Consider the following 26213-nt stretch of genomic DNA (forward strand, 5'->3'; position numbering starts at 1 on the left):
CCAATAATTTTATAAAGACGTTTCATTTCATTACCGATAAGGGTTTTTTAAACCTGGCAACAACGCTCTTGTCGACACATCTGCCCTCTAGAAATTTAGAAACCTGCAATGTAATCAGAAAGATTAGATAATCCACTCTCGTTCTCAGACACTGACATTCATCCCTGAAAGCATCTCGTAAGATTTCGCAAAATCAAGGTTTACTGTACTGATTCACAGAGCTCTGTCGTAGTATTGCAACGTACTGCTAAATGATCTTTTACATCAATAAAACGAACTACTGACCTCAAAACATAGCTCCTCAATTGTGGCAATCGTCCACGGAAACAACATGCGTGACAGCTGATTACGTGACCTAACAAGTTTCCCATTTATCACGCGATAAATGATAAATTATCGCGCGATAATTTATTACTGATCGCGCGATGATTCCCATTTATCGCGCGATAATCTCCATTTATCGCGCGATAATTTATCATTTATCGCGCGATAATTTATCATTTATCACGCGATAATTTCCATTTATCGCGCGATAATCTCCATTTATCGCGCGATAATTTTTCATTTATCGCGCGATATTTTGATTTTATCACGCGATAAAAAAAAAATGTGTCATGTCCCCTATGGGCCACCGTACATATGGGCCACCGTCGTTTTCGCAGTGTTTTTACAGTGCAGTTTGTTCATTTTCAGGATTCCTCGTCAAATAGAACAATCCTGTTGGACTTTCCGAAATGGACTTCTAATTCGAACAATGATCCGCACCTTTTTAAAACGGATACGGCTATCGGGTTCAATATTCAAAGAATCAATCCATTATTGCATTGGCTAGCGGGTTCAATAATCAATTCATTATTGCATTCTTGAAACGACTGGCGGGTTCAATTTCCAAATGATCAATTCATTAATGTAACCTTCAGGGGTACGCTTCACTTAGTTTGATTGTAAACCAAAGTTATGCCAGTCCTCTTCATTACGAGGTGAAAAAGTCGCTTGCTGCGGTATTACGCCAAGATAATTTGGTTATATCAACTAAGTCAAAATTGTAAATTGGCCACCGTAACGAGTTAAAAAGCTGACGTTTCGAGCGCTAGCCCTTCGTCTTCAACACTAGCATTGAAGACACAACTTCCATTTACAGTATAACGACATTTTCATGTAGGCAAGTGACAAGAATGGCAAAACATACTAAATAGGGGATAATCATTTCATTCAACACCAAATTCTTTGAACACAATTTATCTATGACTGATAGTTTGGAGAACTTTCATCGACATATAGGAAGTGAAAGGGTCAAAGATCAAGGGCAGCACTTCTTACCGTCGGTGACTTAACACCTCGCAGTCTTCGAGCCGAATAAAAGATCATTTCCTGTCAGGACCACAAATCGTCAACTACTAAAATGCCGTCTTCGGACTTTATTTTATACTACAGTTTGTTATCTCTGAAGCAATTGCTTTTCATAATAAATAAATTGAAATATCCATGTTTTTATCGGGAGAAGAAAGAATACTTGGTGAAAGATTCAAATACAATTACAGCAATTTGTCTGATATGAGGAGTTTCAGGTGCAACTACTTCCAAGAGTAATTTAGGACAGTATGCCCAAAATAATCACCTGTAAAGAGAATTAGATTCTCTTTTCATGCATATCTACCCTCCTGCGCACCTTGCCTAACCCTCCCTAAGTACACCAATAACTCTACTATGACAAGAGCTACATGTACCCTTACGCTTTACAAAGAGCTCTGGTTTAATTCAGACTACTGATTTCCTGGCTTTACACCCTTAAGGGGCATTAATATCTGACAAAGTTGTCAATAGGTCTAAACTTATGCTTGTTAAAAATTGTTTGCATATTAAGGGATGCTGTTTACTACTATGTGGAACTCTACTATTGAATCCTATGATTTGTAACTCTAGAGGACTGGACATCTTCCACAGAAATAAAAAATTGTACAGCCCTTTGTACAACAAGGTTGACCAAAGATTTCTAGGAAAGCAGGATGGTGGAACATTAATTGTCAATTCAAGAGTCTTATAATTACAGATAATTTTATACATGTTTCTTCTCTGTACTTCGTTAAATATTTACTTCTTACTTGGGCCTTTCTGAATTGAAACACCTTCCACATGCCAGTGGTGAACTGCTAATCAGAATCAAGTCAATACATTTGGACAGAAAGTACCATGCTCTCAGTCCCAATGACATAGTCCACAATGTTAAAAACATATTGGACTGTGCCACATTATCAAATTCAAAGAACTAGACAATCGTTTGCTTCCCAATCAAATACACAACTGGTGATTTTCCTTAGAATCATCAATTGCCTTCTTATTTGCCTAATCATGTTTTTATTAAGTTCACTACCTGGAGGCATAGGAGAATACTATGAAAACTGGTGCTTCAATTCAACAAGGCACAGGTATTGCCTCTTAAATCCATCCACTAGATTCTAGAGCCAAAACCAAGAGTTGGTGCTGGCAAAGAAGGAATCATGTCCAGCAAGTATTGTCTATCAGAGTCTGACACATAGTTGTGATGATGCTGTGGGTTGCGAGATCCAGAGTGATGGTGCTGACTTATGTAAGGGTGCCATCTGACATCTGCTTGCTGTCTAGCTGCTGCTTCCATCTCCTGATGTTGCTGCTGCAAGTGCTGTTGCTGCAGCTGAAATAACAGTGAATTGGTGTGAGGCTGATGGTGGTGATACAGTGCAGGTTGGACTGGTTGGTGATGATGATGCATGATAGGTTGGTGATGTGCTATGTGGTGACGAGGGGGTGCAGGGGCTAAAGGAGGCTGAGGAGAAGACTTCTGACTCTGGTGATGAGGCTTTGGTGCAATTTGAGGGGTATCATTGATCTTTTGCTCAATCTCCTGTTCCTGCTTAAGAGCTTTCAAGAATGCTGCCTTCAAACGAGCAGTGTGTTCTGCTTTAAGCTCTTTCTTCACATTGACAGTGCTACACTTTTCACACACAATTACCAGCTCTAAGTCATTGCCTGGCTTATTTGTCCATGAAGGCGAGAAGTCTGTGTTACAACGTGAACAAACTTTCGGGTTTATCAATTGCTCTTGCAATGGCACATTTTGCTTTCCCTTGGCTTCTTTAGCAGCCATAACATCCACCACAGACTCAAGCCCAACCAGAAGCATAAAGTCTTGGCTGCCAAGGCTTGGAATAAATGACCACTCAGGGGGAGGTGGCTTTGGAGGTGGTATCTGAAGCAGTGTCCTTTCCAACTGCTTTCGCAGTGCCATCTTGGCTGCAGCTTGTTTCCCACCGGGACTTTGTTGATGAGAGCTGCTTGGCAAGTGATGCTGAAATGACACATATCCACTACTGGCTGGTAGGCTGCTAACATTGTTTGCTCTGACAGGGGTAGGGCGAACAGGGGCAGGCTGATTCGCTGCAGAATAAGCTGGACTGCCTCTGCCTGCACTGTGAGGGTACAAAGGAGTAGGCTGAATTAGATTTGCCATGCAGGTGACAACATTTTGCAGATCAGCAATTGCAGATGATCCAGGTTTTGTTGAATGTGACTGAGTTGACTGTTGATGTATGGACTGCTGCACTGCAAACTCTTTCAAAGTCTGGGCTGCAGAACCTAAAAACTTTGAAGACCCAGAGTTTGAAGACTGTGCTTGAGAATTACCACTTCCTTTTGGAAGTAGCCTTGGCTGCCCTGGCACATCCCTGGGTGGATGGAATGTAGAAGTGGCCAGTACTGTTGAGGCCTTCAAAGGTGGTGGGGGAGGAAGATTCTGCCCTTTTTTAGGCGGAAGCTGCATAGAGGACTTCACAGGTTGAGGAGGAGCTCCTTGTACTGGTAACTTCTCTACGTTTTCTTTCTGAAATTTGGAGCTACCTTTTACATCATTTTGTGCAGCATGTAGTTGTTTCAACAAGAGAAGTTTGGCTTCCTCTTGCTTCAGTTCATTTCTAAGGTGTGCAATCAATTTTTCTTTAGCTTGAAGATCATCATCATTTTCATCAGACAGAGGGGAACCTGGCCTTGAGCCATCACTAGTATTACCATTTGTGATGTTGACATCACCCTTTGCCTCACCATTGATTTTTTTCCTGCTGTCCAAAGAGGATAGCTTTGGTATTTTCAAGAATTCAACGATACTTTCCTTTGCCCTGTGAGATATCAAAGGTTTTCTCTCGACCCCATTTGCATTTGCTGATGGTGTGTTGTTTTCTGTATTACTTGTCTCTTTTTTGTTAAGTTCTTTCACAGAGCTCAATCCCAACTGTGCAAGCAGATCCTCCTGAGAGATACATTCATCTGAATCTGAATTATTCCTCTCTGATTTTGGCTCAGTAGCAACCTTAATTTGTTTAGAAGCCTGTTCGAGTTCGAGGGATTCTGTTTGATTCACTGGCAGTTTGCTTTGTAAAACATCAAGGGATGTTTCTGCCTTTTCCTTTTTTATAACAGGTTCGATAGTGTTTGCCTTCAGTTCCTTGTCTGAATCATCGTCAGATGAAGAAGATGATATTACCACTAGTTCACTGTCTTTCTTTGTTGACCTAACACAAAAAAGAAACAGCATCATTTATACATGGATAAGCATATATAAATAAAAGCAAAAAAAAAAAGAAAAAAAAACTGCTCTAAAATATTGAAGTCCATGGGCTAATATTAAGATGAGTCCTTCATAAAGCACACTTTCCACATTTGTTCTTTCTTGTAGTATCTCTTTTTGTCCTTGAAGTTGCTTTAGATTTCCTCAGTTTCCTCACCAATATAAGTACTTGTTTAAGATCCATTTCGTTCACAGCGTTTTAACAGAATTTTTCTCAGCTGTATTTCTAAAGATATTTTTCATATTTCAAAACAAAATTCTCCCCAAAATATCATGTTTGTGGTTTTGATATTGAAGCTTTGAATTTCAAGTGGGTGTTACAGGTTAGGTTCTTGACACAAAGTCACGAAAGATAATTATGTATTTACTAGTGCAGAGATCTGAAAATACACATAAAACAAAATAAGTCCAAAAATTGTAACTGTAACACAACATTATAAACATAAGAACTAGTCTCTTACTTCATCTCATTGCAGTTATTCAGTGGCATACATACACTTTTGTACAATAACAATAATGAGCAAACCTAAATGCCTTTTGGAAACTTTAGACCAAGTTGATTTCCAACAATCAAACACAGCCTAGAGCATTTACAGTTCAGTTCCTCTATTCCGACATGGCCCTCTTTTGTCAAACTGATAACATTGCACGTGAAGCCATTAAAGGAGCAACAAATAATAAATAAATGTACAAATGAGAGCTTAAAAAATGAAAAACAAAGTACCCAAATTCTGATTTATCAACTAAGCATTTCTTTTTCATAATTCTAGACTACACAATTCCCCCTTAACTTTACAAACCAAAACATGATTTCTGATCTTTTGAATAAAGACCTGTTATATGACTGTCAAATTTGAGAATTTTATATATATATATATTTTTTGGAGATAGGAATTAAATAGAGAGCTAACCTCTAGCAGCAACCAAACTTTAACTACTGCTGACTGTAATGGGATGTTGGCGTGAGATTAGAAACCAAAGAAAACGAATTCTGCATGTATTTGAAACTTTACAAAGGCCCTTAGAAAGAACAATACAAGCAAGATGCAAGAAATTATGCCTTGCTTTGAAAGTTGTGATGTGATGTAGAATTAATTGACAGCGGAGAAAACTGACGTCTGTTTTTTTGGCTTTCACACTAATTTAACGGAAAACGAATTAGCTTTTCAAATGGGTGAATGAATAAAAAATTCAGACAATCTTTTTGTTGTGACAAAAGACCACCGAGACGAGGATCTTTGAAATGAAACGACTTTAAACCCCTTTTAAAAGTTATCAATGAGTAGAGCACGGTTACAAGTCATGTATTCGGAAACTATGAAATAATTTTCTCAACTCCCGATCCTACATATTTTCTTATAAAATAAAAAAGAATATAAACAGAAGATGTAAGCTCTCCACAGCAAGGGTCGTTCTTCAATATTCTTAAGAAAAAGGCTTTGTCAAGACGCGATTAAAGGAATTACTCAGTATGTTAGCTGGTGTCGCAGGTGTGATGTTAAGATTACAGCACTACAGAGGAACACGAGTGGAAGATGTTCATTAAGCAACAGAATTATTTAGCCATACATTCGACAGGAAATAAAAAAAAAATTCATCAAGTATTCGATAAGACACGTTTTCTTTACAACACGTGTGTACCGGTACGATCGTGCGAATCACATCCTTCATCATTGCGTTTGATGACTCAATTCAATTTAAAAGAACATCACAACATTTCACAGTTTCACTTTGAAGGAAAGAATAAGTCTCACTTACTTTGAATTTTGCTCGTCGCCAGATTCAACTGTTTTTTTATCCAAAGCCGTGTCAACTGATGAATGACCTTGTTCGTCAGTTGTACCACTGTTTACATCATCTTTCTCATCTGAGTTTGGCGATAATTTTATTCGCTTGGAACCCTTTGATACAGCTTGCGATGCCATCCCTATAAATACAAAATATTTCCAAGTTAAGAGATTACCTTGAACAATTCTTGATACGACAGAACTCAAATAGAATTTTGAATCAAAACAAAGAGAGTGATCTTCCATAAATTTGCCGGCAAAATGTGAAAACAGCGGCCTTCCCCGCGTGACAGCCTATGTAGTAGATTTCTTTACCCACCGATATAAAAGGGTATCAAAGACTTTGATTACAAAAATGTTGAAAAATAACCATGAGCAAAAACCATTATGGCCAAAATATGGTCCTTCGTTTGCGGTATTTCCCAGAGCAATAGAAATTTGGCGCCAATACAATATGGCCGACACGACACGAGCTACTTGTAACGGAAGAGACACCCGCCGCTCAATCTGTAAAATTTTTCCGTCGCTGTTCCACTGGTGTCGGTGAAAGTAATTCAAACCAAAAATACCTTGTTCCTCGTTGAAGTATTTCAAGAACAAAGTTCCACATTCACAAGATAGGGAGCTCCACTCGTCCAGTTGAACGTGACCGACTCGAGGACGAGGCTGGCACAAAATTATAATTTGTGCAGCGAATGGTAAAAAAAGTGATTATTCAGTCTGCATTGAACAGCGACAGTAGATTGCTCGAGTAGTTTCAGTTTCCGTTCTTCGATTTGTGGTTACTTGGTGGACCTTTCTCCGTCGACGAAGGATGTTACGGTTATTCACGAACTTCAGAGACCAACAGAAAACGAAGTTCCTTTCATTCGAAAGCCATGTGGTGTTTTGCAACAACGAACACGACACTTACAATGGCGGTGAAATGAAGGTTAGTCGTTCGTTGAAATATATTGAATGGTGCCCTCTCCCGCCTGAAGATGGTTCTAAAATAAACTGTGAATCCTCGTGGGACTTAATACTCGAAACTGACACCGACAGTCTTCCTTAATTTCCTCTTGGCGAGCAGAAAAGTATTTGGGATTTTCAAGCAACAGAGGCAGGGGCGGGAACACAAAATCAAACGCCACACAACCTTCTGATAGACGTGTGCACAAAGAGTCGGCTCCCACACCCGCTGCGTTGAGATGACAACCTGTCAATCAGCTGCTAAATAGACCAATCAAATTCTGGAAAACGCTATCAGATCTTCTTGTTGCCTGGGCAACGAGTTTGTACTGTAAAGACGATGACGTAGTGGACTTGACATCCGGGAAAGTGGTCAAACCGGCTTGACAAGTTTGTGTGCAGGTGTTATTGGCAGTACTCGTGACGTTTACTAATCCACTTATGATAACACCTTATGATTGGTCGGATGCCATTGGGTAATTGTCGGCAGGCAGTAAAAGACTCAATAAACAATCACTAATCTTTCCTCGCCTTACCACAAACAAAAAGTACCAAACTAGTTGAACTGTTACCACTTGGCCATGTTGCAGGAAAGAGGTGCTACACCCAAGCAGTTCAGATGGTACTACTTGTCATTTTCGTCACGGTAAACTCATCAGTTACTTTGGAAAGGGTGATTCCCCTTTGAAATAAAAAGCCTTAGTGTTAGTGTTCATGAGGTATATGTGGGCCATCCCAACTTGGCTGATACACTTTGTACTCAACCCAGTACCTTTCTGTAGCATTCAGTTCTGCTACTTGGTGATTTAAAGTGGCTGTACAAATTTTTGTTAAAACAAAGTGTTTCTCAATATTTTATTACTTATGCATGAAAATTGCACGATAAGTGACCCGGAAAAAAACGACCTTGTCAATCTTGTCAATTGATTGGTGAGGATTTTCGAAAGGCTTCAATAATTTCTCAAAACGAAAAACCTATATCTTTCAGTAAACTTTACTGTCACATTAGAGGTACTTTAACGTAACAGATGTAAAGTCTTTGAGGAATTCGAAAAATTAATTTATGCGAGAGCCAGAGGACATTGTCAATATGCAATTGTTTGCTTTCAATAAGTCATTATACGCACGATTGATCAGTGAAAGTTCATTGGATACTTAACCACCAAAAACGACAATGCTTGTCAATCTCAATTACTTTTGTTTGAGATTTGTAAATGATATGGCTTTCCGTATTAAATTTAAAATGTCAATCCAAATATAGCACATTCTGTAAGCGGTCGAAAATTCACGCCTTCGTAACTGTCTGCAAATATTTTGGCACTTTTAATGTTGCCAAATCTTTCTCTTTTTTTTTTTTCTTTTTTTGACATTCCGATTCGAGGTTCATAGGAGTCACGAGACTGGATGAAATATGAACACAAAGTTTTTTTTTTCCTTTTTGGTACTAAATGTCAAGTACATGCGTCACCTTTTCCTTCCGAAGATTCGAAACTTTACTAGAAAGGACACTTTAGTCTGACACTATTTTCATCAACTTATCAAAGAACGTGGTAAAATGCAACTACATCAGATTTTTCCTGACCCTAGGAACGTTTACTTCAAATGAATTGATTATAATTTTATAGTAGCCGAAATAAGTTGTGTGTAAGTGGTCATTGGAGTAAACATTTTTCACCTTGATTGAAACAATAAAAAAAACGTAAAATACACCGGACGAAACATTCAGGCAAATGTAAGATAAAAATAAAGTAATACAAAACAAATAGAAAATTTTAGATAAAAATCTAAACATTTTGATAAATTGCATCAATTTTGGCAGATTAAGCCTAATAGGGAATCAAATATCTTAGAGCAAAAATCAATCATAAAACATAGCTCTTTAGGGCTTTTAAAGGAATTAATAGACAGCTGTCTTTACTGTTTGGACTAGTTTTCCCCAAGGTCACCATCATACAACTCAAAACCCTATAGAGAATAACAAAATTCCCAACAATAGATTTGTCTGATGAAAAGCAAAATATTTTGAAATTGAGAATCATGAAAAGTGTCAGTCAAAATTGTCTCACCAGAATGGCACTGAATACAATAAAAATGATTTATGTAAAAACCTGAGATCTCTGGAAGTTAGCTAATGTACTATGCAAAATATTATTGTAAAATAAATTAAAATATGAATAATTATCATTGATAACTCAATTTGCAAAATATTCAGTGACACTATTGTTTTCTAAAATCAGTCAGAATGGTTGCTGCTTACAATCTTGGTTATTAAAAACTACAATCTCATGAAAGTTGATGACTCATAATTGACAAATTCCTTATTTTCCTGGCAATGTCAGGTTACCAGAGGAATGAGAACAACAAAACACCCTTAAATAACTTACAAAAAAAAAAAAAACAAACAAAATTTAGGTGAGGTGTCATTTTTCCCGACACCTTAAACCCTTACAAGCGACTAACAACTAATTTCTCCTTACAAGGTCCCCTCTGTGTCACACATTGAGGTCATCAGAATAAAGGAAATCTTCTAATTGATATTTTCCTTTGTTCTCATCACAGGTGTCTACTTAATATTGTATTAATGTTGTGTGGAGAAATTCTGCTTTGGTCACTGATGGAGGTAAATGGAATAATCCTTGTTGCCATCTTAAGAAATATATAAAAATAAATGCATGCTGATGTTAGGGTGAAAAGGGATTTAAGACCAGAATAACCTTTAGGGACATTTCATCATTTTATTTGCCTTTATTCATAATAATAAATAAATTTACAGCATGATAATTAGAACTTGAGAACTCAAAAAACCCCTGAGCTTATGGAAGAGGCCATCTCACAACTGGTATCTATGTGAAAAGTTAAGTGCTGCTAATGTGTGGATTGGCAGATTTAGTGACAATTATGGTAAAAAATCTACCATTTTTATTGGAAAGCTATGCCATTACAATGTTTTGGAAGCAATGTCACCCAATTGTAGACTGAAAATTTGCTTTACACTTTTTATTGACTATCTTTACTAAATAGTAGAGTGGTATTTAATACAGCATAAACACAGGGATATACTTCACAATATTATCTTCTAGAGGGTGTGAAATAAAACACTCACCGACAGTAATTACCACTTACTTTAAAATTGTCATACACAAGGGGGTGGGTTTATTTGAAAGGAACTATCATAACTTCATAACCATTAACCTTGAAGGATATCCCTGTAAAGGCAAGCTGCCAATCAGTGAAAACTAATTGCACATGAAAAGTCAATCTTTCGCTAGCTTATTACATGCTTATGTTTGGATTTTGTTACAAGCTTTGACAATTCATTTTGATTGTAATTTTAACTTATATTATAATAATAGCTAAGTAATAGAAAAATTTATTCATGAATTAGGTGTTACCGTTATTGATTTGCACTTAGTGCACAAAGAATTTCAACTTATACTTCAAGTATATAACTTTTTGTGTAGCTGTTCCGTTTTGGCACCAAAATACAGTCACAAAGAATCTGGGGATGAATTAGCCTTTTTATATTTAAATAGGTGCAACAAATTTAAATACTTGTCTAACAATCAACCAAACACATCTGCTAAAAGAACATGTAAAGATGTATGGATTACCCAACAGAATTGCAAGTAGCAGTTTGACTGTTGCCGATGTTACCGATGGAAAAAGTGCAGAAATAAAATGGTTATCTGAGTGTGCATCTGTAGCCTTCAAATTTAAGTAAAGCTTCCCTATGTAAGCACAAATCAGGTATCTTTATGTATATATTTACAAATTCTTGTAAATTAGACTGTTTTTAACCCCTTGTTAAAAAAATAATTTATAAATATGTATATTAATGAGACACTAGCAGTCTGTCTTTATTTAAAAAGTACATCAGTGCTTTATGCATAATGTATGTATATGGTGTGGAAAATCCAATCAATGCTACTGTCAGACAGAGTAAAGCAGTACAGTAGTTTCTTGGTCTGTGGTTTTTCAAGCCATGCCATTGTTGAAAACGATGTGAAATGTGTGGACTTCACAAGAACCATACATATCCATGGATAGAGGAACAAATGGAAAGGTAAATTTACAGCATGTTGAAAAACTCATATTGTCATTCATGGGATGCCACTGTTTGAGGAATAAATAATGGTTACACTGATGCCGATAAGAAAAACAAAGACATCTTCTGCTAACGTACCAATCAGGATCTGGAAAAAGTGCTCTAGAAAACCTGTACTTCTATGCTTCTATGGTACTTCTATAATTAAGTGGATGAGCTTTGAGATTTCATAACAAAGCACAGGTCAAATGTAACTCTGGTTTGAGAAAAGTCCAGGTCCATGGATGTTACATCATGCTACTGGGTCCAGCTTGAGGAAAGGTGGTCAGCAGTCCTGTTGTCTGCTTGGTTGCAGATTGTCTTGATGGGCTAATACTGCCAAGCCACTGTAAGGTAATAAAATACAAGTACATGTACCAATTTCAAGTTACACTTTGAGAAATAATGCGAGAAAACGGCCATCCCACCTGCACGTACAACAATCATGTGCATCACATAGTAGAAAGCTGAAAAATTTGAAGATTTATGAATATGCATGTCTCACAAAATGGTCTAGTTGTATGCATACTTAGTACTGACAGCAAACCACTCATCCAATCAAACAAACTTTGTAAGCAGTGAGGGAAATCATCACAATATATGTACCTCAGTAAGTCTGTGCTCTGGCATCTGACCAGCTTGCATATGATCTGAAAGAAAGATATAAAATGTTGTTTTAAAACTTAATCTTAAAGTTACATCATCCCTTACCTGAACAAATCAAAGCACTATTTGAACTTCACAAAAAAGCAATGAAAAGGTTTCAGTCCATCGGGACAAAAGAAGCAAGAAATTTCACTTTACAAGTTGTAAATCAAAACAAGGAATCATACTCTAGCAGCAATGTAAAGTTTAAAATAAATTATTTTGAATACTAAAAAACATTAATTAATAATATAATTGACCATATCACTAAACAATAAAGACAAATAAAAATTAATGGCATTTTGGTAAGTATCGGCCTTAGTATCAAGTTTTTAAATGATAATTATATTTGTCTTTAATTTGGGAATTATCACAATCTTTAAAACGAGAACAGTGTATATAGTACCTAACACAAAGAATAAACTTCAATGTAACCAACAGCATTACTGGAAATTACTTACTATCCAACAGTTGCTTGGTAAGGCTATTGTGAAGCTGATAGTATTCACTGGCAGAGACAGGATCCCCCATAATCCCATACAGATCTGTTAATAACAAATCATCACCCAATGTAAAGCCTCCATGTGACTTTTGAGAACATAAACTGCTAGAAGGTAAACATGCCTTACAAGTGATTTTCCCATTTTCTCCATGTATCATTACCAATTTTTGTACTTCTTGAAGCCCTCCCCCCACCACCAAGGATAGCCCCCTCCCCCCACCACCAAGGATAGCCCCCCTTCCCCCACCACCAAGGATAGCCCCCTCCCCCCCACCAAGGATAAAGATCACCAGAAAGCCTATGAGAAGTCTAACAATGATCAAATGAAAGGTTCTCCCAGAACTCCATGCTTCAACTTACAGAAATGTATCACTTAAACCACTTGCACATCTTTAGGTAGATTTACTTGTACATATAGTTGATTAAAGTACCTAAATCAAATTGTTTCTAAATTTTACCTACATTTACTATACATAAATATGAATGATTATTTCACTTGCCTCTTAGAAGTGATGCAGCCCACATATTAATATAAGAGTCTGGTATACGGCCAGCCAGTTGATTTGCAGGCAAAGCCATGTCAAGGGCCTCCTACAATTAATATATAAAATAAAACTGCAAGTCAAACATGAATAAATGAATGAAAAGATAAATTTATGCATAATGATGAAGATGATAATAAAAATAATAATAATGAAATCAAAACAAAATGACAAAAAAGCAAACAAACAAACAAAGCACAACCTGGGTAATCCCTTGAGATAAAAATGTGCTTCCTAGCAATACCAATGAACAAGCTGTCAGTCTGTTGAGATCTTCAGAGTTTGCTATCTTTAAAGTTTCACGCAGGTACTTTCTGTAGGAGAAATTGCAAGTAAAAAAAAAAAAACGTTATAAGAAATCTGAGTTGTAGGATAATTTTACCTTCTAAGAAATTACAAAGATAGGGTTCCTTTATAACGTATTGCTTTACACCGAAAAACATACTTGGCATCCATGTAATGTGAATCAAAGAATGCTTGTAATCCTCTGATATAGTAGTAACCCGCTTGGTGACTGTATGACCTAAGCATGACAAATACACAGGGCTGGTATCACTCATTCCAAACAAAATAGGTTCCCATACTAAAAAAAAAGTTAGATTTACAATTAATTTCCAGTCTTAAATTCATTATGCCATGGTTTCTTTCTCCTACAAAGGACTCCTTAATAGCAAATTTAATGGATGTACATACTAAATACAAACTACAAGCCAGTACAACAGTTATAGAGGATGTGTTTGCTGTTAATTGCCATTGCACAAATAAAGGTTAAAAGTTTTGTGATACAGAGCCACTATCTTTATCAATATTGTCCATAGCAAGTTGGCTTGTCTGATAGTAGAGCAGTCAAAACAATGTAATCAATATAATTCAGTGACCACATGCTATGAGACTGCAAATTGCTAACAGTAGTTGTTCACATCTGGAAAAATAGTCCTGTCCAAAGGCGAGAAAGAAAAATATTTAAGTTTTGAAACTTGTTATTTTGAACCATTCCTTATAAATAATTATTTTGTAGTTCATTTGGTTATGTCCCAGAAACAATACAATCATGTATGAACTCCACACAGTACATGTGAGAACTCCAAAACAAAACAAACAAACAAACAAAAAGAAGTACTAAAGCCAACTGCAATTACAAGCACTCAGTGGAGAACCACACCACAAAAAACAGTGAAACTGAAAACACATATTTCAAGGTTGTTGACATGTGTATCACATTTCTAATAAATCATTTCTCCTTTACCCGGAAGGAAGCTGATCTGGTCTTATCTTTGCCAAAAGATTTTGGAGCTGCAAAGAAAATTCATAACATCTAATCAGTAAAATTCATAACATCTAATCAGTATTACATATCGGGAAAGAAATTTCCAAAGAACTAATAAATCCCTTAAAATACTCACTACGTATTAAGGGTGTTTGTGAGAGAAAAAAAATTCAAAAAAATTTTAAAAAATTTCTTAAGTTGAAGCAATTTCATTCATCAACACCAAATGAAAAAACTACATGTAACCTAATATCTGCTTTACTTTCCCTACCTCTATATTTTGAGCTCCTCCCATTCCAGATCGAATGTAGATAATTGCCATATTGAAACCAATGAAATTTCTCAGTTCTGGCTGGGTACCTGTCTAAAGGTAAAAGTACAGAGTAAACATCCCTGAATTAACATCTACAACAAATTCAACAAAACTCAATTCTCAAACCTACTTCTTGCTTTTTGAAAAAAAAATAAAAACAAAAAAAAACTTGAAACTGGAGCCTCAAAACTTGATTCTTGGAAGTTTCAAGAATAAAGATTTGAGTTTTGAGTTTGAATGGAGATAGTCAACTTACATTAAAGGAGCCTTGTACATACCTCTAATGCAACATTGAACTGTGCCACTGCTGAATCCATTAGATTCATGGACATGGCATATAAACCCTGATTGGAGAGAAAAACATGTCTTTGGTTATTACTGTAAGTCTTACCTTTTACATGCAGGTTATTTGATTAGGGTGAAAAAATAATTATTCAATACTAGTAACAGTTGAAAAATGATCAAAAGCAATGGACAATCATCACTAAGCATACCAAAAGAGTGTGGATGACAGATTGATGGGCTGTTAAAAACTTCCCATCTTGTTGAGCAATTTGATAAACTTGTGAAATCTAAAACAAAAAAATTAAAAATCAGTCAGGCAGTCATTCAGTCTGTCTGTAAGTCAAATGAATAAAAGGGGGAAGTTTCTAATTAAAAGAAACTGTGGTGCTGCATCAGTGGGGGTAAGAAGCTTAAGGTAATTTAGTAATATAAACTGAATTGAAAATGTTAATTGGCCACTATAAAGAGTTTCAGTGGCCAATTTACAATTTCAACTTAGTTGATATTACCAAATTGTCTGTACAGGCCCATCCGCACTAGTGACAAACTTGTTTCATTTAGACAAATTTTCTGTTATCACCAACACTTTACAAGTGCAGATGGTTTGTTGCAACTTGACAAAGTTTGGCCAAAACGGACAAATTTTCAAAGGCACCGCCAACAAAATTTGACCCAGGTAAAATCTTGGCAAAATCGACTAATAGACAAAACTGCAATAAACTTGTTGATCATTTGTCGTAAATGCCACCACCAGTAAGGTAATTGAACTGAGCTGTGAAACTCGCTGATTTTACAACTTTAAGGAAGTTAATATGAATCCTGGTAATTAGAGATTGAATCCATAGGCAAATTTTGAGCAGGTCAGGTGGTCGTGGAGTGATTTTCCAGTCACCACTTTATCGGTCCCACAATGAAGCAGTAGATGTGGCACAAGATCCAGAAGTGCCCAAAGCAAAGGGAAAGGAAAAGCTAAATTGAATAAAATAGGTTCCGTTAATGTGCCATCTCTTGCACATTTATTATTTTCTGTTCATGTCATATTTTAGATATTTCATATTTCCACTGTGAGTTTTTACTTATTAATTACGTGATTACTTATTTTATACATTGTTAATTTTGAGGGCCTCACTGAAAACCACTATGGTGAGCTGGGCTCTGCCCAGCCCTCTTTAAATATTTTTAATAAATAATAATTAAATAAAATTACTTAATTCTTATTAACCAAGTGGGAGGTCTATAAGGAAGAATCTTGACTGAGGTCGCCACTACAGACCGAACACAATGAGGTCTGAACCAGTGACCAAGGTCAAGGTTCTCCTATACAGACCGACCTAGCTTGGTTAATAAGATGTTTATTATATAGCTGTGTCTTATATGCCAATTTTTTATATTCTTTGTACCTTTTTATCTAGACCGGTCTAGCTGCCAGTCTAGATTGGAAAATCTAGACCGCTTTCAATATTGATTTCAGCCAATCAAATTAGTGAATTCAGTAGTTCCCAGTCCTTGTGAAACACAGCCATATAATAATATAGTGAAATATAGTATCGGTGTTATTTTTGGCTGTTAACTAAATGTGACAGATTTAACAGCTTTAACATTTCTAGTGCTGATGCAACAGAGGAGACAAAAATTTGTCAAGACAAAATTTGTCCTTTGACTTTGTCAGGGCAATTCAAGTTTTGTCTGCTAGTGCAGATAGGCCCTTAGTCAGTCAATCAATATGCAACAGAGGATGACAACCTCTGATGCAACAGAGACAAAAATTTGTCAAGACAAAATTTGTCCTTTGACTTTGTCAGGACAATTCTAGTTTTGTCTGCTAGTGCAGATAGGCCCTTAGTCAGTCAATCAATATAATTTGGTTTAATCAACTGAACTGATAATGTACATTGGCCATTGTAGAGAGTTTCTAAAGCTGACATTTCAAGCATTATCCCTTTGTCAGAGCAAATCTACGTTTATCACCTCAGTTAATAAAACCAACTTGTTATCATGAGGCTGAATGAAATTTGGGCAAGGTTAAAATCAAGGCATGCTGGTCAGCAGGGGTTATGCTGTGGGGGCACCCCTTTGCAATTGAAGGACCACGTAGTGCTCAGTACGTTTTTAGATCGTCGCACATCTCGACGTGAGCTGCTTGTTGTGTTCCCTCCCTCCTCTGTGGTAAGTCAATTATTGGTAAGTATAAACAATTCCACTGACTTGTCAGTGTGACAGTGCCAGGGGGGTGGACCGAGGTTGTGTCACCATGGTAACCTCCCTGCTGTGGGCAGTGAGTGCGATTGCCACAGCGCTATGGCACCTTCCTCCAAGCTCATCAGTGCCGATGAGTTTAACTCCTCCACTAATGCAGCAACACAGTCAGCCAGTCAGCTAGTACGTCAGTCACTGACTTGCTCACACAGTTAATACATCAGTTTAAATAAAATGTACAATTTGACAGACATACACTACTAAGGCACACTTTTATGCACAACAAATAGTAAGCAGATGTTCAAGGCTTTGATGAAATTGTTTGACACAAACATGTACAAAGAAATAAATCTTCCAGGCCTAGCCTTTAACTTGAAAAAAGCGGAGGACAACATTAAAAGAAAGGATAATTATATTGAGAGAAAAATTAATAGAGGGAAGTTTGGGATGAGTGGTGACCTGACCTGGCCCTCTTTTTTTCACTCTACATCACTCTACTGTAATTGTGCCTTTTATTATCATGCTCTGTGTTATTAAATGAATGCCCAGAACAGGATATTTCTACATTATAGCAAAATTATTCCAAAATGTATTACACATAGAATAGAGTTAGTAATTAAAAGTGAACCTCTTTTATAGCATGTGGCATCTGTCCTTGTACCGTTCTACAAAGGATCATGTGTTCTAGAAGAACCAGTTTAAAAGTTGATAACAGTCCTGAGATTGGCTCAGCAGCTGTAGAAGGCAATGCACACAACAACATATAATAAAATTCTTCAGCAATATCTATGAAAACATTGAAAACCATGGAGAGGCCTACATTGAAAAACATTCTTCAAATCAGAATCTCTGAGGATTTGTGCAAGAAAATTTGGAACAAGTCCTAAAGATTTTTGTGTCCCATGCTGTTTGTCCATAAAATTAATTAACTAGTGAAGTTTGTTAATCAAGAAATCAAGAACCTCATAGTTACACTTCATACACGACTGTATAGCAAATTACTAGGAGATCCTTACCCAGAGTATCAAAGCACACAAGTTTCATTTCTCTTCCAAAATTAATTGTTGGTAATAATCATATCAAATGAATGCATGTAAACATACATGTACAACAAATATGAAATGAATAAAACATCTAAAATAATTATAAAAACATGCTCACCTTTCAACCTTTCCACTTGAAGAAGAGCCTTCTCGCTGTATCTGATTGCCTTTTCCATACACCCAGAATACATGGAGTGCATTACAGTTACCTTGAAAGTTCAACATTGCAGTTATAAAGAGTAAAAAATTATTTACTGGTACATACTCCAAGGTTAATAAGTGTTTTCCTTTCTATGATCATAATAATATTCGTTACAATTAATGTTCTTTCTTTTCTCCATCCTTATTCTTACAGTAACAGGCACAGAGAGTCTAAAGCACAAAATGAATGTTTAAGTATTACAATAAAAAAGGCATTTTTCCATAAATGAGTTTGCACATCGTTCAGCTTACATCAACCCTGTAACTCCCATGAGTGATCAAGACAGAACTTCTCCTTACAATATCAATACAATGTCAAGCAGACAAGTGTTAAGAATACAGAAAATATCAACGAGGGGATTTTTAGATGATCCAATACCAAATTCTCCAAACTTACGTGATAAGAATTGTATGGCAGACAATAAGGAGAATTACTAAATGAGATCTTGGCAGTGAAAGAAGCTGTAACTTGTAATGTTGCTTAATTGACAAATTCTCCTTTTAAATACCATAGCAAACGTAAAGAGAAGAGTAAGGAGACTTGCAAACTGATGTTAATAATAATAATAATAAATAATAGTAATAATAATAAATAATAATAATAATAATAAATAATAATAATAAAAATAATAAAAATAATGAGAATACAATTTTTAAATAATTGCACTTAAGGCAAGCCTCTAAGCACTTTATAATGTGAAAGAGAGAGAAACAAATTTTTTAAATAAACTTTAAGTGCTTGAAAATCCCTACATGCAGGAAGCAGACCAGTAGGTTCTTTACAGAGCATAGCTGAGAAGTTGAACTTGGGGCAACCGAAAACAAATCTAGTGAGTAGCAGGGTGGAGGACTTGAACCTGGGACACCTGGATTACGAGTCCAGCACCCTAACCACTCATCCACACCACCTCCTCTACCTCTATGTTAGGGTGCAAAGGGTCAAATGATCAATCTTACAAGAAGTACACCAGATTTGTTATTTATATAATTATTTGATATTTTATATCTCTGTTATTTATACTGGTGTTAAATGAAGTATTAAAATTGCATCTCACAAATGACATGGAAAATCAGACCCTTACCAAATAAACCAGAACACAGAGATGCTCTTTAGTGAGCCATTCAAAGCGTTCTGCCTCATGAACTTGTGTTTCTGCAAAAACGAAATAAAAAAGGTTAAGTTAAATCAAGCTCTGAGTCTACTTCTATATATAGTTAGAGGAGTTTTGTTTTCATCTTTACTGTCTGCCACCTTTCTTAACTACTTACCTGTCCTCTGTAAACTTCTTCCTGAAAGAACTAGGCATACTTTAACTACATGAAGATAAATCTTTTCTTCAAAAAACTTTAAACAAATTTTGACCACAACGAATAGCAGATCATTAGAGTGTTGCCAAATTGTAGTATTCAGAGTTTATAACAAAGTAATATTTAGTAAGTGACACATACAGTGTAATATACACCAGCCTATGACTTTACCTACACAATCAATTAAATTGAAGTAAACATACCATCCATACTAAGAGTTGTCAAAAGCTGTATTGACTGTTGTAGTTGCTTTAAATGCGGTCTAACACTCTTTGCCTGTAAAAAGAATTAAAAAGACAATGCAATCTTGGTCTTTTTCACAGGTAGGTTATTAACAGTGAAAGTTGCAGTAGATAAAAACCATTTAAATTTGATCATGCTAACCTGAAAAGATGTTAATTTTCACCTACAAAACTTGTTGCATTTATATAAAGCCCCATACAAGTGCATACCTTCTTCCCTAGGGGACTATAATCATGGCAATATGTGGGAGTGCATGTGTTTACCTGCCCAAGTTTTAAAAAGGTCCACACTCTTAGCAATAGGTAAAACACTTGGATTGATTCTCGCTGGTAATTTGAAATGTTCCATCGTTCCAAAACACTTGCAATCATGGACAAGATCGAAGTTGCGTGATTCAATTCTTTAATCATCATAAATGCCTATTGAGAGACAAATACTTTAGGAGTTCATGGCTTTCTAAGTTTGATAGTACACTCTGTAACATTAAGTATATTCATTTAAAATGTGACCCTCCCTGGGAAAACAGACACTAAATGCTATACACTAAACAGTCCTGAAAAACAGTTGTTAAATAAGATATCAACAAAAATGCCATACAATAAGAGAAAATCCAAGAAAATTAGATCTTAAAATTCAAGGAACGCACTATTGCATCTTCTGTTTAAAAAAGTAGGTTAAGAAAATCATACCATAGCTCTGCTGAGTGCAAAAAGACATCTGTAAAAGAAATGATCACATGTTAATTTTAATTAGTTAAATTTCAATTTCACGATTGAAATTATTCACTGTGTACATGCAAAGGATTTTAATGTACTCGATTTGATCATTCATCATCTGAAAATGAACAATCCACTTGTACTTTACCAATTTGTCCAACAAATAATAATTTGATTTCATCAACTGAGATTGTAATATAAATTGGCCACCTTGGAGAGATTGTTGCAACTGGCCACTGACACCTCGCTTGGTTTTTTCCAATTTTCTATCTTGTTTGAAAGCATTGTGTCGAGTTGTGGAAACAGACTGAGTCCTTATTCTTGTGGTTGAAGCACTTAACATGACAGAGATTGTGAAGGTAAAGAGGCCAATTCACATCAACAGGTTCACTGAACCCAGTTTTTAAAACCAAATCATCTTGTAACCTCCGTTGACACAGCATCACAGTTTCTTAGGGACTTACCCCCTTTATTTTCACCAGTGAGTAGTACTTATTATGACCCCATGTAAGTGGTTTATACTGCACATGTACTAAATTAAATTATGCTAATGTCTCACTTCATATAATGTGAACAACACTGCTCTGCAAATCTCTCTCCCATTTCCAGGACTTCTGTTGCCGCCTTTAACTCTTTGTCACTGGCATGCACATCCTGAAACAAATAGAAAGTTGTCTTTCTTGTAAAACATTCATCACAAAATTCAAAATTAATTCCTCTCAAGACTCAAAATGTATCCATGGAATTACAATACATCTTTTGCTGCAGGGCAACTTGTAATACAAATCATATCATGTATAATATTTGACAACATATATAAACTTAATTCTTTAAGTATATGAAAGTGGAGTGATTCCTTTTCAATATTGGTTCATGCATAACTCACACAAAATATGGCCAACTGACAGGTACTGCACTTCATTATTAAGTGAGCATAATTATGCACTTGGCCTCACTCTGAATTAAGACTTGTTCATATTTCCCCCCCACACTTTTAAATCTTTATTTTCTATGACTGCAAAACTAATTTTTTGATTTCCATTCTGTCAAAAGGACCATTTCCAGTCCCTAGTTCCTCTACCTTGGTCCAAAGAATTATGTGACAAATAAATTATTACACAGCATGTTATTTCCTTAAGTGACAGAGTAACCACACATAACATCTCAGGCTATACGAAAAAACTTACTGCTAACTGGAAAGTTATCTTGAATTGCCAAAAAGGCAAAATACTAGCATGGGCAACCTCCAGAGCTTGACGTAAGGTAGACTTTGCTAGTTGATACTGGCCCTGAAAATCAATGTTAAGAAGTGAAATCAACAATTGAAAAATTTATTCAAGGTGGTGGAAATTAAATAACTAGGGCCTTAAAATACAGCTATTAGAAAATTCGGTTGTACATACTTGTTATGTAAAATATAAATATCAGTGACGAAAACCAAAACCATACCTGTTCTTTATAAATTTCTGTCAAAACAGACATGGCCTCCAACCGAATTTCTTCATATCCAATTCCCAGCTTACTCTGAGTTAAGTACACATGGCCTTTTGTTTGAGACTGGTTACTTTTAATTATTTCACACCTGTCTTCCCTTGTGACTACTTTTACCTGTATTAATAATACTTGCATGATACTTCTATTATAACAAATGAATTATTTTAATAACTTATAATAATTTAATAATAATTATCACTGCTAATCGCCGTCGCAAAGTACAGCAACAATGCAGCTCAACAAGGTCGAACCGAAAGCTTACAATTAATGGCGCCTCTGGCAGCCACTATACACCGTCCATGCGTGATCTTGGAGCACAGTTTACAGCCAACTGAAATCAGCCGAGTGTATGTTGGTTTTTGGTGAGGGAGGAAAAGCGGAGAACCTGGAGAAAAACCCTCAAAGCAGAGAAGAGAACCAACACAAACTCAACTCACTTATGGCATCAGGTCTGGGAATCGAACCTGGGCCCCAATGAAGGGAGGCGAGTGCTCTCGCCACTACACCATCCCTGCTTATCATTGAATTGGCTGTCAAGCTGACACACCACCAAATGCTCAGAGGTGGTCCTGCTTCTACAGCTGATTACAGATGACAGTTAACCCATCAATGACCAAGGGAGAAGTTCTCCTTACAATATCAAGCAGCCAATTGTGGGTGTTGAGAATAGCAAAAAATACATAAATAAGAGGGATGTCATTGGATCAAATACTAAATTCTCAGAACCACTTAGTTACTTTATGAGAAATGTATGGCAGAAAGTATGTAAGGAGAATTTTCATCAAGATATTGAAGGTGAAAGGGTTAAAGCACAGAATCTATGAAATCAACTTTTCAACAAATAAACACAACACATCAAGTAAGGGCATGTTTGCACTATGCAAAATTTTGTTTGTTTCGCCAAAAAATATGTCAACACAAACCATTTTCAGTGTGTGAATGATTTTTTTAACCCACCAAAATTTTCACTAGTGCAACCAAACTTCAAAGATGCCTTCAACTAGATTTGGAGGCCTACAATTTTTTGTCGGGTAAAAAAATCTTTTGTTCCTTGACAGATACCCTTCAACTGATAATCATATTTTGTAACTGAACGTAATTAGTAAGTTGTCAAATTACTCTCTCCCCATTTTAAAATGTCTCTGGAAAAAGACTTAGGGAAGTTACAATTTCAAACCAAGATTCTACAGGTCAGTGGTGGCATCAACATCTATTGAGCAAATCCCTCCAACAAATCCCTCCAACAAAACTAGAAGAAACTATTGACTAGCCACAACCAGGTTTTGTGTGGCAAGCAAACAGCAAAGAACGGTGATTAAGACACTTTGCAGAGGCATTTTGCTTTGCAATCAGTCCTTGACCAGAAACAACGTAAAAGAAAACGGACTGTCATGAAATCTCCGTATCTATTTTGACTGATTGACATAAATTTGTGGTTACATAAATAATTCGCATGTCTCAAGTGCGAACACTATTATGAAAACAAAAAATTCATCATTACAAAATTTTCAATTTTTTACAAAATACCAAACTATATTTTCAGTGTAGGGTGTTACGAAAACAAAGACTCTCGAAAACGAAGACCTAAGACCTAAGACCCGGTCTTCATTTTTGTAGTACGAAAACTAAGACCCTGTAAACAGAAAACCGTAGAAATTACAAGTTAAACACAAATTAAACAGCAGCAACGCTAAGTAAAAATTATAATACTTAACAGTACTTCACGCATTTCTTCCCATTATTATACTGCCATTTATTTTGGTGTTGATATTCTCGAGAGTTTCCTCGGGTAAACTTACCACACATAAATTATTAATCTGGAACAGCAGGAAGAATTCGAATTCTAGCCGCCTTTGATTTATAGTTAGCACTGCGTGACATAATAACAAAGAACGCATTCCAAACAGTAAATGACTCTTGGGTTCTGTCAATAAATAATAATTATGTCTACTGTATTTCTATGCAATGAGTCCAAGTTTGGAACAGACATCCCCGTCGAAGGAGTCGTCAGAATATTTTTGGGCCTCACTAAGGTTAGGCCGGCTTTATTCTGGCTTTTAAATGATGGTCTTCGTTTTTGTACTACGAAAATGAAGACCCTTTATCAAAAGTAGAAAATCCTTTGAAAGTATGATTGTAGACGTACCCTGAGCACTAATAATTGTTATTTCAGCTTTATAGTTAGCATTTGATTTATAGTTCACACTGTGTGACAGAATAACAAAGAACGCATTCTGAACAGGAAATGACTCTTGGGTTCGATCAATAAATAATCTATGTCTACTGTATTTCGTAGCTAAAATAGATTCTGACAGTCGTTAAGCCTTCTCTGCTGTAAAATTCTCGTTAAAAAGTAAGCAATTCTATTGCCGCTAATGCAGGGTCTTCGTTTTCGTAGTATGAAAACGAAGACCATTTAATAAAAGCCCGAATAATGCCTGCTTAACCTTAGTGAGGCCCTAAAATATTCCGATCGCTCCTTCGACGGGGATGTCTGTTCCAAACTTGGACTAACTGCATAGAAAAACAAATCCAAAAGCCGAAAGCAGTGGTCGCTGAAGAAAGAACAAGGTCGACAAGAAAAACCACGCGCGAACTGTCTTAACATAACAAAAGCTGAAACAATAATTACTTGTGCTCAGAGTATGTCTACAATCATACTTTCAAAGGATTTTATGCTTTTAATAAAGGGTCTTCGTTATCGTAGTACGTAGTACTACGAAAATGAAGAAGCTGCATTAGTAAAAAGAATTGCTTAATTCTTAACAAGAAATTTCCAGCAGAGAAGGCTTAACGACTGTCAGAATCTATTTTAGCTACGACATACAGTAGACATATTATTTATTGACAGAACCCAAGAGTCATTTATTGTAAAGAACGCGTTCTTTGTTATTATGTCACACAATGCTAACTATAAATCAAAGGCAGCTAGCGTTCGAATTCTGCCTGCTGTTCCAGAATAATATGTGTGGTAAGTTTACCTGAGGAAACTCTCGAGAATATCAACACCAAATTGGCTTGCATAACAAAACAGAACAGACAAGACATGCCAGCAGTACTGGCGAGTATAATCATGGGAAGAAACGCGTGAAGTGTAAAGTATTATATTACTAAACGTTGTTGCTGTTTAATGTGTGTTTAACTTATAATTTCTACGGTTTTCTGTTTACAGGGTCTTCGTTTTCGTAGTACGAAAGTGAAGACCGGGGGTCTTTCGTACTACGAAAACGAAGACCAGGTCTTAGGTCTTAGGTCTTTGTTTTCAAGGGTCTTCATTTTCTTAACACCCTTTCGGTGTAGTGCAAACACTGGGCATAACACTACATGTTGAGAGGACAAGGGTTTCCATCTGGACTATTTTGATTGGTCCATGTCTGATTGAGCCTTGGAATTATTATACTTGTTAAACTGCACGTTCAAAGTCAAATTTTTTGCATTAAATCAAATAAATCTTGTATATTCAAGTTGCAAAACCTTGAATTCTTACTTCTAAGATGAATTTCACCAGAACTCGCTCATTAATTTTCTATTAGTATGCAGCAGATAAAGTATAAACATTCTAAGAACAAAGGATACAGATTGAGCCTGGACGACCTGTTAAACGAAAAAGTGCGATCGAGATCAATGATATAAGTAATTAATACAACGAAGCAGCGACGTCTGATAAAATAAATATAACCAACAGCATTACATGTGTAATAGACCACTTTCATAAATGGCTGCCGTATAAATATTCTTTTGTTTAAATTTAAACTAGCCCTACTGCCCTCGCTTGAGATAATGTATTCTTTTAAATTTTGTACTGGAGAACGAAGCCAGTAGGGCTAATTTAAATTTAAAAAAAAGAATACTAATCCGGCAGCCATTTATGAAAGTGGTCTATTAAATGATGTATTTTTGAACATTGGACTTCCACTAGGCGATCAGTAAGAGATTCATTGTATTACTACACAATATGGTACTACCACCAGCACTTTTGATGAACAGAATTAAACTTACCGCCTTTTCTAGATGCGTCCGAGCCATGTCGATATTTTTCGTA

General features: G+C 36.2%; 2 protein-coding genes and 1 long non-coding RNA gene across 4 annotated transcripts in view; 1 reads left to right on the forward strand and 2 right to left on the reverse strand.

Annotated features, from left to right (window-relative positions):
* Positions 1-1403: 1403 nt before the first annotated feature.
* LOC111328339 (uncharacterized) lies at positions 1404-7846 on the reverse strand. Its single transcript, XM_022932741.2, has 3 exons — positions 6954-7846; positions 6356-6524; positions 1404-4541 (listed from the first exon to the last, which is right to left on the reverse strand). The coding sequence occupies exons 2-3, from the start codon at positions 6520-6522 to the stop codon at positions 2450-2452; spliced, it is 2259 nt and encodes a 752-aa protein (XP_022788476.1). The 5' UTR covers positions 6523-6524; positions 6954-7846; the 3' UTR covers positions 1404-2449.
* LOC111328342 (uncharacterized) lies at positions 7840-18419 on the forward strand. The gene is made up of 2 exons (XR_002694613.2): positions 7840-7978; positions 9892-18419. It is a non-coding gene; the product is annotated as an uncharacterized LOC111328342 (long non-coding RNA).
* LOC111328340 (MAU2 chromatid cohesion factor homolog) overlaps positions 10048-26213 on the reverse strand; it is a 16402-nt gene continuing 236 nt past the window's right edge. The window contains exons 1-21 of one of the 2 annotated variants that reach the window (XM_088757112.1): positions 26171-26213; positions 25748-25765; positions 22127-22195; positions 21865-21966; positions 21237-21331; positions 20651-20678; positions 20225-20380; positions 19922-19994; positions 19493-19563; positions 18328-18418; positions 17795-17901; positions 15180-15257; positions 14964-15029; positions 14644-14736; positions 14352-14398; positions 13551-13628; positions 13308-13419; positions 13064-13154; positions 12523-12606; positions 12023-12066; positions 10048-11763 (exon numbers count right to left, since the gene is read on the reverse strand). The exon at positions 26171-26213 is cut by the window's right edge and continues 235 nt beyond it. In XM_088757112.1, coding sequence (XP_088613238.1) covers positions 11665-11763; positions 12023-12066; positions 12523-12606; positions 13064-13154; positions 13308-13419; positions 13551-13628; positions 14352-14398; positions 14644-14736; positions 14964-15029; positions 15180-15257; positions 17795-17901; positions 18328-18418; positions 19493-19563; positions 19922-19994; positions 20225-20380; positions 20651-20678; positions 21237-21331; positions 21865-21966; positions 22127-22195; positions 25748-25765; positions 26171-26213 — 1645 coding nt within the window. In that variant the 3' untranslated portion in view covers positions 10048-11664. The remainder of the gene's footprint in view (positions 11764-12022; positions 12067-12522; positions 12607-13063; positions 13155-13307; positions 13420-13550; positions 13629-14351; positions 14399-14643; positions 14737-14963; positions 15030-15179; positions 15258-17794; positions 17902-18327; positions 18419-19492; positions 19564-19921; positions 19995-20224; positions 20381-20650; positions 20679-21236; positions 21332-21864; positions 21967-22126; positions 22196-25747; positions 25766-26170) is intronic. The other variant, XM_088757113.1, reaches the window with a different exon arrangement.

The sequence above is a fragment of the Stylophora pistillata genome, chromosome 4 (genome assembly GCF_964205215.1).
Source record: "Stylophora pistillata chromosome 4, jaStyPist1.2, whole genome shotgun sequence".
NCBI lineage: Eukaryota > Metazoa > Cnidaria > Anthozoa > Scleractinia > Pocilloporidae > Stylophora > Stylophora pistillata.